Source organism: Dipodomys merriami, unplaced genomic scaffold, assembly GCF_024711535.1.
Source record: "Dipodomys merriami isolate MVZ:Mamm:240054 unplaced genomic scaffold, mDipMer1.0.p SCAF_36, whole genome shotgun sequence".
Taxonomy (NCBI): Eukaryota; Metazoa; Chordata; class Mammalia; order Rodentia; family Heteromyidae; genus Dipodomys; species Dipodomys merriami.
Window position 1 is genome coordinate 9690930 of NW_027205159.1, and position 13786 is coordinate 9704715.

The 13786-nt window shown below is 42.4% G+C and overlaps 1 protein-coding gene across 2 annotated transcripts in view; it reads left to right on the forward strand.

Moving 5' to 3' along the window:
• Positions 1–1089: 1089 nt before the first annotated feature.
• The window catches only part of Lims1 (LIM zinc finger domain containing 1), a 108723-nt gene continuing 96026 nt past the window's right edge, over positions 1090–13786 (forward strand). Inside the window, exon 1 of one of the 2 annotated variants that reach the window (XM_069988643.1) lies at positions 1090–1305. In XM_069988643.1, the coding sequence (XP_069844744.1) occupies positions 1274–1305 (32 nt within the window). In that variant the 5' untranslated portion in view covers positions 1090–1273. Of the gene's footprint in view, positions 1306–1770; positions 1793–13786 lie in introns of those variants that run through there. The other variant, XM_069988645.1, reaches the window with a different exon arrangement.

Sequence of the window (13786 nt, forward strand, 5' to 3'; positions counted from 1 at the left end):
TTCCTGAGACTTTTATCTCCAATTAACTACCCAAAAAAGCTGGCTCAGTGGTAGAACACTAGCCTTAAGGTAGAACACTAGCCTTAAGCAAAAAATCTAAAGGACAGCACCTAGGCCCTGAGTTCAAGCTCCAGTACTGGTAACCATCACCACACACACATACACACACACACACAAAGCTGGTGGATTGGGAGGAGGCTTAGCTTTTGTGCTTCCCTACCAAGCCCCGAATTTAAACCCCAGTACTTTTCCCCAGACAAACAAACAAAAAAGCTGTCTGACAAGCCAGAACAAAAACGAATCATATAGTCAAGAGACATCTATTTTCCTCAGAAACTGGAGTTGAGCAGCAAAACACTCAACCTCACATTATGCAATAGGCAATATTTCCCCAAGTTTTCTTTGTGATAGACTTTGGTCAACCACAGAAGCTATGTCACTCTGACAGCACATTCCACAGACGGCACAGCCACGGCGACAATGCACGTCTACTGTAAAACCACTAACGGGGAACCAAGAGGCTGCCATAGTTTCTAGCCACGTAGGCTGATTTTAAATGAGATCAAAGTTAACTCTGCCTAATTCCACTCGGAAGCAAAGCGAACATCCAAATGGGGGCACCCCACATGCTCCAGGTTCCTGCAGACAGCAGAGCCTCAGAGAAGGCCAATCCGGGGAAGACTGCCCCGCCATCTGGCCGGCAGGACACCCCCATCCTGGGGTCCACGGGCCCTTCCCGGGGTGGGTAGAGCCCTGTGCAGTCCCCACGCCCTGCGGCCAGAGCCACGTGGTCCATCGCCCAAGCGGAATCAGAAGTGTCTTGAGCCAAGGACTCTCCGGCCCGTCCCTCTGTCAGTCACACACAGAGGAACTAGAGGCCAGCTCTGCTATTTTAAGAAATTGTTACGGGTGCTCTCCCGCAAGAGCCCGCGCGCACACAGTCAGAGGCTACGGAGCCTCAGCGCGGGACGCAGAGGGTGGAGCCAAGCCCAAGCAGGGGGCGTGGCCAGGGCGCGCGCGGCGACAGGCCCCGCCCTCAACCCCGCGCGCGCCCCCGTGCGGCCAGCGTCGCCATTTGCCAGCCACGGGCTGGCGTGAGGTAGAGGCGGCGGCGGCGGCGGCGGCGGCCTCTCAGCCCCAGGCCCGCCTCTCCTTCCTGTTCGAGACCCGCCCGCCAGTCCACCGCCGTTCGCAGCAGCCCGGGACGAGGTGGCGGCCTCGGCGGCGACGGGAAGCCCAGGTGCCAAGAGACGCGGCGTGGGACTGTGGAGAGATGCTGGGCGTGGCGGCCGGAATGACCAACAGGTTCGTGCCGCCCGCCGCCGCCCGCCACGTCGGCCGCCTTTCCCCGCGGGCCTAGCGGGGCCTAAGCGCGGGCCGGGGCGGGCGGGCGGCCTTCCCAGCCCCTGGCGGCCTGGCCCGGGCGGGCGGGCGGGCCAGCTTGGGGAGTCCCGCGGCGACCCTCGGCTCGGGCGGCTGCGGCGGGAGCTCGGTCGCCGCCGCGCGGGGCTCAGCGTTTCATGGTGACCCGCGCTGAGGGGTCCGATGCGGGGTGGGGGGGTCCGCGAGGGCCGATGATGCCTCAGGGTGCGGGGCGGAGTTCCCACACCGACGTGGTGATCCCCGAGTGAACGAGTCCTAACCCAGCCCTGAGAGCTCTCCCGGAGGCCGGCGCGTTTTCTAACCTCCCGGGGAGGCCGGGACGACCGTGCCCGCCCAACAGGGACGTCTAAGGAGACTTACTCATTCCTTGACCACGTCGGGGAAAGGTTAACGTGCGGAGCGTCTTGAGGTATTATGCAACAACAACAACAAAATTAGCCCGTTTGAGGACCAGAGATAACTGGATGCCACCTGGTTGATGTTTTTTTTGTAATCGGTTTGTCTTGTGATGTTTTTTGATGGACCCACGTGAAGAAAATGTGGACGTACACAGATGTGTAGTTAGGGAGAGGAAGGAGTTCTTTTTGGTTTTCCCAGATAATTGTGGGTATTCTTGGTTAACATACCCCCCCCCCAACTTCTGAAGTGGGGGTTTCTTAAAGGATACTTCGGGGGTGAAATCTGAAGCAGAATCTTTGGTGCTTTTCACAGTTACAGTAAAATCCCTTCGTCTGCCTTGTAGTTTGAAGGGACCTGTTTACCCATTGTAATCTCGTTTCTTGGTCATTTGGAAAATATCGACCCTCTGCATTAGGCAAATCGCAAGTAGTAATTTAATTAATCTCACCAAATAACATCTGTTAAGATCGCTACCGAGGTAATTAAAGTCTTGTTTAAGTACCGGGAAGCCTTCAAACTCAAGACTGATACAGATTTTCCAGCTTTGTAATTTTCAGTGGAAAGCTGGAATTTTCTCCTTTGCAATAAATATTACCAGCCATTTCCCCCCTTAAATGATAGGCTTAAGTTTAGTTTCAGGGAAATGCCTGCCAAATGTAAGTCTGATTCCTTAGGGTTGTCTTTCGGTTCTTGCAATAAAAGTGGTATGAGAAAAGCACCTAATTCAGCTCATGGCTTAATCATGCATCCATTTCTTCATTAGATAGCCAGTTTGCTTGGTTATGCAGAAGTGCTTTATGTATGCTTGCCATTTGACTTCAACAAGAAGGAAGGTTAGTTAGGAGTTAATAACAACAATTAGTATTATTAAGCTGATAAAGAATTGAAAATATATGGATAATACAAGGAACACAAGCAAAGAATAGAACATAATTATCTCATTTTAAGATCCTCAAGTCTCTCCTTGACCCAGTGCCCTCCTTGGTCCTAACCCCTTCTCATCCTGAATTGACGTAAATGAGTTGGCAATCCCTTATTTCTTATTTACTATTTCTTTTAAGTTCATACATTGTTAGGCAGTCATTACTATAAGAAATCTCCAGAACACAGGCCTAGATGTGTGGCAGATGTGGTGGTACATGCCTGTAATGCTAGCCATCTGGCAGATGAGAGGGACAGATAGAATGGCAGTTTGAGGCAAGACTCCATTTCATCCAACACATCAGGTGTGGTGGTGAATCTGTAATCTCAGCTACCAGTGGACATAAATTAATAGCATTGTAGTTGACAGCCAGCCTGGGAGAGAACTTACTCAGCACCTCCCCATTCCTTCTTCCCAGCTAATGGCAACCACCATTGTACTTTTCTGTCTCTTACGATTTTGACTCTGTAACTCATTTAAGGGTAATCACACAGTATTTGTTGCATGTATCATAGTTTGTTGCTTTTTACTGCGAGTAGTAATCCGTGGTGTAAAACACTTTATTCATCTGAAGGACATTTGTGTATTTCCAGTTCTGGGAAATTAAGAATAAAGATTCTGTGAATGTTCACAGACAGAGTTTACTGATTTTTTTTTTTTTTTTTTGCCAGTCCTGGGGCTTGAACTCAAGCCTGGGTACTGTCCCTGAGCTGGTTTTGCTCAAGGCTAGCGCTATACCACTTGAGCCACAGTGTCACTTCCGGCTTCTTTTGTTTATGTGACACTGAGGAATTGACCCCAGGGCTTCATGTATGCTAGGCAAGCACTCTACCACTAAGCTATATTCCCAGCCCTCATGGACAGGTTTTAATGTGAACTGTTTTCCTTTTGCTAGGATAAGTATTTAGGAGTGTGTAATTGCCAGGTTGTAATTGCATGTTTAGTGTTTTAAGAATTTACAGATTTTTTTTCATAGACTGTCTCATTTTCTCAAAGACACTTAAAGGTGATATTGGTATTTTTTTCCTGATAATTCAGGAAGGAAATCTGAAGGTAAAGAAATCTGTTATGCTACCACCACCTCTATTAGTTTTAGGTGGTCAGGAGCTGTACCCATCATTCCTTTGCAGCTCACTATGTGTCAACACAGTGCAGAAAACTAGAGTAACTCCTTTGGTATAGCTTAGTATTTTTATGAAAATAGTGTTGATCCAACATAATCCTTGAGAAGGTCTAGGAGACCACCCCTAAGACCACTGGCAAAACATAATCCTAAATGGTAATAATGTGCGTCATTGGATTATTTAAAAAGAAATATTTACAAAAGCTTCTCCTAAAACTATTTGCTGAGTATCTGTTGTAGTGTGTACTTTCTAGTCTTAAGGAGTTTTATTAGGACTTTGTAACTAAAACTTAAATGAGCATGGGAAAAGCAATCTCTGCCTTTAAGGCATTTCCCTAATCTGCTCAACATTGCTCTTATAAAGAGGGAAACTGTCATGGCAGGGCGTGTCCTCATAATACTTCAGTGTTCTATGCCTGTTTGTGGGGTGAGGAAACAACTCTGAGTTTTAAGGAAAGCCTATGAAAATGTCAGGGTAAAAAGACCCCTGAGGTCTGTTCTCTTTCCAGCAGACTTAGAGAAGATTATCCATCAGGATTTTACTGTCATGATTTTATTTGATCACTCCTACCCCTTTTCCTTTGTAGGAGCCTCTTGGCCTGTCTTCTGGGCAGCTCTTTCTCTGACTAAGTATGGGTGTGTCAGAACCCTTCCCAGGGCAGAAAAACTCAGCAATGTAAGAAGTCAGTGCAGGAGAGTCGAACTTTACTCTGTATGTCTCTGTTTTCAGTAATGTTGCATTTGTTTTACAATAGTATTTACATACATCTCAGTATAAGTCATATGCTTAGCTTAGGTTTGCACTTAAATGGAAGGAAAACATTACAGACTATTTGTCAGTTTTACAGACTAAGCTTTAAAGTGTGGATTGCCACATGAGGGAATATTACCTATGTTACAGGTTGGATTGTTTCCTTGTTTTCCTCCTAAATTAAAGATCCTGGAACAGCTGTACTACTTGTTACCATGTACTGTGCCTCTGCAGTTTATCCTCCTTATCCTGATGTTATCTCATCTTTTTTAGTTGATTGCATCTGACATTTCTGCACTGGATTGTACTGTGTATGTGGTAGTGGTGGAGTCAGTTTGCCTGCATCAGTTTTCACATTGGAATACATTTGGGAACTTGATAAATCTGCAGTGACATTTAACAAAGACACGGAAGCTGCAGATAAAGCAAGCTCTGAATAGTGCCTTGTGAAGGGTATTAAAGTAGTGTGAGCACATGTGATGGCAATAGGAGACACAGGAGTCACCATTAGGATGCCCATGACTCTGGAGCTTACCAATTTCAGAGGGCCAGGTAAGATAAAGTAAGATGTAAGACAGGCATTTCCAAAAATGTTAGTATCTTTCAAGTGATTGGGTTGCTTTTTTTTCTATGGTATTTCAGACTCACATTCTAATGCCAGTAATTCTTTATCCACAGAGGCTTAGGACAGTGTCTCCACAGGGCACTGCCTTAGGAGATCTCTTTCTACTGGAAGGTTCCTTCTCTGTCTCTCATTCTCTGTCTCTGTCTGTCTGTCTGTCTGTCTGTCTGTCTGTCTGTCTCTCTCTCTCTTTTGTGCCTGCCTGGCTTTGAACTGTGATCCTCTAAATTCTTCCTCCTGAGAATTTAGGATTATAGATGTTAGCTACTGGCATCTGGTTTAAAGGCATCTTTATTGATGAATCAGTGAAGTGATAAGTGTTACTGTCTACTTGAGCAGATTGTAAATTTATTTCTTTGGGAAGTATAGTTGCTATTTTGTTTTTGTTAATTTAATGTTTTTGAGATGAGATCTTATTTATGTAGCCTAGGCTAGCCTTCTCTAGCTAAGTAAGCTGGGCTGCCTCGAACTTCATTCTCCTGCCTCATCCTTTCAAATGCTGGAATTACAGGTCCAGTTTGCTTATTTTAAAAGCAGAACACATTTCTGCCTCATATAAATCTACCTTATTAATGAAGTCTTAGAGAAAGGGAGAATGGACATCTGATAGGCAGTTATAGCCTCTGCCACAGCTGTTGTTCTTCCTTCTCAATGTAGTAGATTTGAGAGAAGTTTTTTTAATATGCATAGTCCAGATGTATCTGATATGATTGAAGAGGTATGAGACATAGTTCTTGTTTTCAAGAATGCTTCCATGTTCTTTCATGTTGGTTACCCATTTTTCTGAAGTATCTATGCTCACATTACTCATCGTTTTCAGAATGTTTCATTTTTTTATAGGCACAATGATCCATATCTATAACTCTAGCTGTTCAGGAGATAGCGATCTGGAGGACTGCAGATCAAGGCAAAAAATTAGCAAGACCACATATCAGTAAGCTGGGCATGGCCATGCATACCTGAGATCCAAGCTATGTGGGAGGTATGGATAAGCATGAGCTTCCGGCAAGAACTCAGGATTCTACCTGTAAAAAAGTAAAAGCAAAGAAAGAAAAAAGTATGTAGCCATGAGTATGGCTCAGTGGTAGAACACTTGCCTTGTAAGCAAGCACAAGGCACTGAGTTTTGCAACAAAAACCAAATGAGCTGCCTATTGGTGGCTCAAACCTGTAGTGGCTGAGATCTAAAGATCACAGTTCAAAACCAGCCTAGGCAGGAAGGTCTGCGAGCCTCTTATTGCTAGTTAACCAAGAAAACCAGAAATGGTGCTATGGCTCAAAATGGTAGAGTGTTAGGCTTTGAGCAAAAGAGCTCAGGGACAGTGCCTTGGCTGAGTTCAAGTCCCACAACCACAAAACAAAACCAGTGTTTCTGATTTCTTATCAAATAAAGTTGAAACTCCTCAGCCTGGAATTTAAGACTGTAATCCAGCCCAAGACATTTTTTATAAAGCTTTTGCGGATATACTATTCCCTTAGTTTGTATTTCTCTAACTCACTACCATCTTCTGACAATAGCTAATGATTTCTTCTCTCGGTGCTTTTTTTCACATTGTTTTCTTGATCTAGAAAACCATCTTCTAGCCAGGCACTGGTGGCTCATACCTGTAATCCTAGCAACTCAGGAGGCTGAGATCTAAGGATGGTGGCTCCAAGCAAGTCTGTGCGACGCTTATGTCCAATTAACTACCAAAAAAACCCAGAAGTGGAGCTGTGGCTGAAGTTGTAGAGCAAGCACTAGCCTTCAGCAAAAAAAAAAAAAAAAAAAAAAAAGGCTCAGGTACAGCGCCCAGGCCCTGATTTAAATACCTAAGATGGCACAAAAAGAAAATCATCTTCTGTGTTATCTTGGCAGCTGGAGCAAAATTGCCACTTCTCCCATGACAATAAATGCTGGGAACATCTGTTAAGCACTCACCATGTCCTAGGAATTAGAGATTCCCCAAATCCCTAATGTTGTCCCAAAAATTGTTCAAACAAAGCTTGTTCCAGGTAAACCCATACAAAACACTGATACCACTAATACCAATGCCAAAGGTGTTCAAAGTGGAGGACCTAGACTTACACCCTTTCCAGTCAGTAATATGACACCCAGCATTCTATAAGGTGGTACTAGGGAAAGCCAGATAGGGAGCCAAGACTTTTTTTCATGCTCCTAGACAGTAATGATCACACCCCTCCATCATCCCAAGGTTCTTAAGATGACCAAGGGAACCAAAACTCTCCTCAGTTGTGATGAGTCTATATCTTGGGAGTCAGTAGAGGTAAAATGAAGATCCTGGATTTCTCACTCCAGCTAGCAGAAGCTGTTTCCTTGTCTCATTGGTATCAGAGAATGCTAGTAAAAACAGGAAGTTCAGATAATATCCAGTAACATGGCATAATACAAAAATGTTTGTTTCATTAGAAAATCAGTTGTCAGAAAACCAGAAATACACAATCATTAAGAATTAGGATAGCTGGGCGCTGGTGGCTCACACCTGTAATCCTAGCTACTCAGGAGGCTGAGATCTGAGGATCGCGGTTCAAAGCCAGCCCGGGCAAGAGAGACCGGGAGACTCCTATCTCCAATAAACCACCAGAAAACCAGAAGTGGCGCTGTAGCTCAAGTGATAGAGCGCTCGCCTTGAGCTGAAGAGCTGAGGGACAGCGCCCAGGCCCAGAGTTCAAGCCCCACAACCGACAAAAAAAAAAGAACTAGGAAAATCTTAAAGTGAATGATGAAAGATACCAACACCGATGAAATGTTAGAATTACCTGACAAAGATTTTAAAGCTGCCACAATGCTTCAGTGAATGTTTCTGAAGCAAATGTAGAGGTAGAAATAAAGAACCATATGAAAGTTGAACAACTGAAAAATTCAGTAACAAAGCCAATGTAAAGCTTGTTGGCTAGGTTTAAGTAATTGAAGGGACAGAGGAAAGAATCAGTGATGAACAGAATGATAAAATAGTAGAAATTACCTAGTCTGTACAACATAAAATAGTCTGGAAGCATGGGTAGTGCAAAGTTCCAGGGACCTATGTTAACAAACAAGCAAGACCTAACATTTGCATCATTGGGATCCTAAAGGGAAAGGAGAAAGCCCATTTCATTTAATCTGTTAAATATACCAAATAAAAGACAGATTTTAGTAGTATAGATTAAAAAATAAGATCCAAAGGCTGACAGTATGGCTTAAGTGGCCCAGTGCCTGTTAGCAAGTACAAGGCTCTGGGTTGTAACTCCAGTACCACACACACACATACACAAAAGACCCAACAAAACATGATCCAACTATATGCTATGTACAAGAAACTTCCATCTATAACATTATAGGCAAATTGGAAATAGAAAGATGGAAATAGGCTTTATGCAAATACCGAAGGAACTGAAGGACTTTATTAATATTAATCATAAAGGTATCATATAAAGTATAACTTTAGAGAAATGATTACCAGAGACAACGTTACCAGAGAACATACATTCTTCTCAAGTTCCCATGAAACATATACCAAGATAGTCTGTATTCTGGCTCTTAAACTTCAGAAACTTTAGGTACCTAGAAATAGGTACCTAAAGCTAACAGGAGGGCTGGGAAGGTGGCTCAGTAGTAGAGTGCTTGCCTTGCATGCATGAGGCCCTGGGTTTCATTCCTCAGCACCTCATAACAGAAAAAACCGGAAGTGGCGTTGAGGCTCAAGTGGTAGACGTGCTAGTCTTGAGCTGAAGAGCTGAGGGACAGTGCCCAGGCCCAGAGTTCAGGCCAAGACTGACAAAAAAAAAAAAAAAAAGGCTAAACAAGTGCAAGTGAAACACACAAACACATATTTATTAGACAAAGAGGAACTCTGAGAATAAAGAAATGTTGAGCTAAATGACAGTGGAAAATAAAGCATATCAGAAACTTTAAAACATAGTGCAGGAAGGGAAATTTATAGTTCTAAATGTGTTAGAAAAGAGGAAAAGTGTACAGTATTTTCACAAAAGAAAAAAAGAGGAAAGGTCTCATATCAGTAATCTGTTTCTACCTTAAAATCCTAAAAAAGGGCTGAGAAGGTGGCTCAGTGGTAGAGCGCTTGCCTTGTATGCATGAGGCCCTGGGTTCGATTCCTTAGCACTACATAAGCAAAAAGAAAAAAGCTGGAAGTGGTGCTGTGGCTCAAGTGGTAGAGGGCTAGCCTTGAACTGAAGAGTTGAGGGACAGCGCCCAGGCCCAGAATTCAGGCCCCACGACCGGACCCCCCCAAAAAAAAAATCCTAAAAAATAAGGAACTAGAATAAACCTAGACAGAAGGAGAAAACAAGAAACAGAAATTAAGAAATTAAAAAAAAATTAAAGGCAATGAAAGCTGTTTCTTTGTAAAGACTAATGAAATTGACAAGCTATTAAGAGTGACAGAGGGGCAAAGTATACAAATCACTGGTATCAACAAATCACTGGTATCAAGAATGAAGCAGATGTTTTCACTGCCCTGCAGATAGCAAATGGTTAATAATGAATATTCTGAAAAATGCACATAAATTTTTTACTCAGGTGAAGTGCAGCAATTCCTGAAAAAACTATCTATTACAACTCATTTACTGTGAACTAGAAATTGAATTTATGTCTAGAAGATTCCTAAAGAGGGTATCTCTAGACCTTGTGGTTTCACTGGTGAATTAGCCTAAATGTTAAAAAAACAACAACTCACCAGTTTTATAAAATCTCTTTTTGGAAACAATGTGAAAGAACATTTCCCAATTTGTTTTATAAAGCTCTAGTATCAGCTGGGTGCTGGTGGCTCACAGCTGTAATCCTAGCTACTCAGGAGGCTTAGATCTGAGGATCATAGTTAAAAGCTAGCATGGGCAGGAAAGCTTGTGAAACTCTTATCTCCAATTAACCACCCCAAAATTGGAAGTGAAGCTGTGGCTCAAAATGGTAGAGCACTGGCCTTGAGTACAAGAGCTCAAGGACAGCACATAAGCTCTTAAGTCCCATGGCTGACAAAAAGGGGAGAGGGGAAGCTAGAAAACCCCAATACTAAATCCATAGCACAAAAAAGAAAACCATTGAGAAATATCCCTAAGGGATATAGATATAAAAATTCTTGACAAAATATTTGAAATATAATTCAACAATATATAGCAAAAGAATTATGGTACATTGTAAGAAAGTGATGTTTATTCCAGGAATACAATCCCACTTCAACATTTGAAAGCCCTTTGTAATATGCAGTATTAACTAATGAAAGAAGAAGCCCGGTGCCAGTGGCTCACGCCTGTAAATCCTAGCTACTCAGGAGGCTGAGATCTGAGGATTGCAGTTCAAAGCCAGCCTGAGCAGGAAAGTCCATGAGACTCTTACCTCCAATTAACCACCAGAAAACCAGAAGTGGCGTTGTGGCTAAAGTTGTAGAGTGCTTGCCTTGAGCTGAAGAGCTGAGGGACTGTGCCCAGACCCAGAGTTAAAGCCCCATGACAGGAAAAAAAAAAACAAAAAACCTCAAACAAACAAAAACCAATGAAAGAAGAAAATTTAGTATAGTGCATCTTAATTCACAGGGAAAGCATTAGATCAAATTCAGTATGCATTTATGATTTTTAAAAATCTCTCAGAAAAAATAAGAATAGAGCAAAGGAATAAGGTGGTGACATTATCCAAAAAGAAATGGACTCATTACTTGACTTACGAAATTGTAACTCCTCTGTAACATCTTTATAATAACAAGAATAGTGTGTGGTAGGTAAATTAACGTCCTCTTCTCCCCCCTCCAAAGATTTCCTTGTCCTAATTCTTAGAATCTGTAATCACTTATTACTGGTTGGAATGTAAACCATGAAATCATTCCAGAAAACAGTTGGCAGTTTCTTAAACTAACCATACCACTACTGCTGATCATTTATCCCCAAGAAATGAAGATTTTACTTTTTTCTCTCTCTGTTCATTTCTAGCTCTTGCTGCTCTTTTCTTGCTCTCTTGCTCTCTCTCTTTCCCAGCCACGTGGAGTGCCAACCTTGCCTGGTCCCAGCAGGTCTACCCCTTACCTGAATACCACGTGAGTGCTACTGTTCTTACCCCTCTCTCTGCTCTTTTCTCTCTCTTTCCTCTCTTCCCAGCTCTCTCTCATTCCCAGGCCTTTCCCAGCCACGTGGAGTGCCACCCTTGCCTAGTCCAAGCAGGTCTACTGAATGAACCTACCCCTTATCTGAAAAAAAAAAAAAAAAAAAAGAAATGAAGATTTTAGTTTACACAGAAATCTGTATGAATAGTTCATGTTTCTTTCTTAGTAATTTTGTTTTCAAATTCTAGAAACAACCCAGATGTCCTTCAGCTGGTAAGAAAACAATTTGATTAAATGGTTGAACAACTTTATCATTGGGTACTAAGCAAAAAAAAAAAAAGGATTGAATGATTGTTACTAACACTACTTGAATGGGTCTCAGAGGCATTATACTGAGGGAAGAAGCCATTTCACACCACAACTGTATGTTCCATTTACATAACATTTTCTTTCTTTCTTTCTTTCTTTCTTTCTTTTTGGTCCAGTCGTGGGACCTGAACTCTGGGCCTGGGCGCTGTCCCTCAACTCTTCAGCTCAAGGCTAGCACTCTACCACTTTAGCCACAGCACCACTTCCAGCTTTTTTTCTTTTTGCTTATGTGGTGCTGAGGAATTGAACCCAGGGCCTCATGCATGCAAGGCAAGCGCTCTACCACTGAGCCACCTTCCCAGCCCCTTACATAACATTTTCTAAATGACAAAATTATAGACATTGAAAAGGTATGAGTGATAAGAGGCCAGGAGAGAATGAAAGTGGGGCTAGAATGGGAGTGGAGTAGAGAATGGCCATAACAGCAAACGTGAGGGACCCTTTGTATCTTGTCTGAATATCAGTTCATGGTTGTGGTTATTAGGATGTTTTGTTAGATATTCTCATTACAAGAAAATGATAATGTACTGCTGGGGTCTCTTGGTATTGTTTCTTTGAACTGCATGTACTCTGGACTTCAATAAGTGGGCGAAAGACTTAAAGAGAAGCTTCTCTGAAGAAGAAAGAAGGATGGCCAATAGACACATGAAGAAATGTTCAACATCCCTAGCCATAAAAGAAATGCAAATCAAAACAACATTGAGATATCACCTCACTCCAGTTAGAACAGCAAAAATCAAGAACTCTAACAACAACAGATGCTGGAGGGGATGTGGACAGAAAGGAACCTTACTTCATTGTTGGTGGGAATGTAAACTTGTTCAACCACTTTGGAAAGCAGTATGGAGGTTCCTCAAAAGACTTCACATAGATCTCCCCTATGATCCAGCAATCGCACTTTTGGGCATTTACCCAAATGTATACAAACAAGACCACACTAAAGCTACCAGCACAACTATGTTTATTGCAGCATTATTTACCATAGCTAAGATATGGAACCAACCCAGAAGCCCCTCAGTAGATGAATGGATCAAGAAAATGTGGTATATATACACAATGGAATTCTATGCCTCCATCAGAAAGAATGACATTTCCCCATTTGTTAGGAAATGGAAAGGCTTGGAAAAAATTATATTAAGTGAAGTAAGCCAGGCCCAAAGAAGCATAGGTCCCATGGTTTCCCTTATTTGCAATATCTAGTATAGGTATGAGTCAAGCGGAAAAGGTCAGATAATGTGATGTTAGGGAAATGAACCCTTAAATATGTATTTTAATGTTTTCGTTTCTTTCATGCATGTGTTTCTAACGCATTTATAAGATTATTTCTTTGTTGCTTTGTATGTCCCTCCCCCACAGTGTAACCCCCGCTTTCACTTTATTTGATGTCAGTATAACATGTGGAGGAAATGGGGACAAACAAGTCGTTTAAGGATTCAGGTGGACCTGTTGCAACAATGAGAAGTACAAAATGTCATGTCAAAACCAGCTTTACAATGTTGGTGTGGGGGGGAGGGGGGTATAATTGGGTGGGGGGAGGGGGGTAAAATTGGGTGGGGGGAGGCGGGGAAGGGAAGTGAAGGGTAAACAAAGGAGGAGGCTGCAATGCTTGGTAAGAAATGTATGCATTATCCTGCCCATGTAATTGTAGCCCCTCTGTACAGTATGTTCTCAAATAAAATAAAATACAATTTAAAAAAAAAAAAAAAAAAAAAGGATTCAGGTGGACCTGTTGCAACAAGGAGAATTACAAAATGTCATGTCAAAGCAAGCTTTACAATGTCGGTGGGGGGGGAGGGGGGTATGATTGAGTGGGGGGGGAGGGGGGAGGCTGGGAAGGGAGGTGAAGGGTAAACAAAGGAGGAGGCTGCAATGCTTGGTAAGAAATGTATGCATTATCCTGCCAATGTAATTGTAACCCCTCTGTACAGTATGCTCTCAAATAAAATAAAATTTAAATTAAAAAAAAAAAGAAAAAAAAAGTTTGTAAAATTATGTTTGCACCAAGTTTAGCACCTGCCTGTACCATTGAAAATCATAGACAACTACAACCTGTGCATTTTCTGTGACAATGTATGTTCCTGATTTTCACTGTATCTCTTCTGTTTTTTCTTTCTTTTATTATCTTTAAGTAGTTGTACAAAGAAGTTTTTTTTCTTGAGATTATTTCACAGTATTGTGGAATAGTGATACTT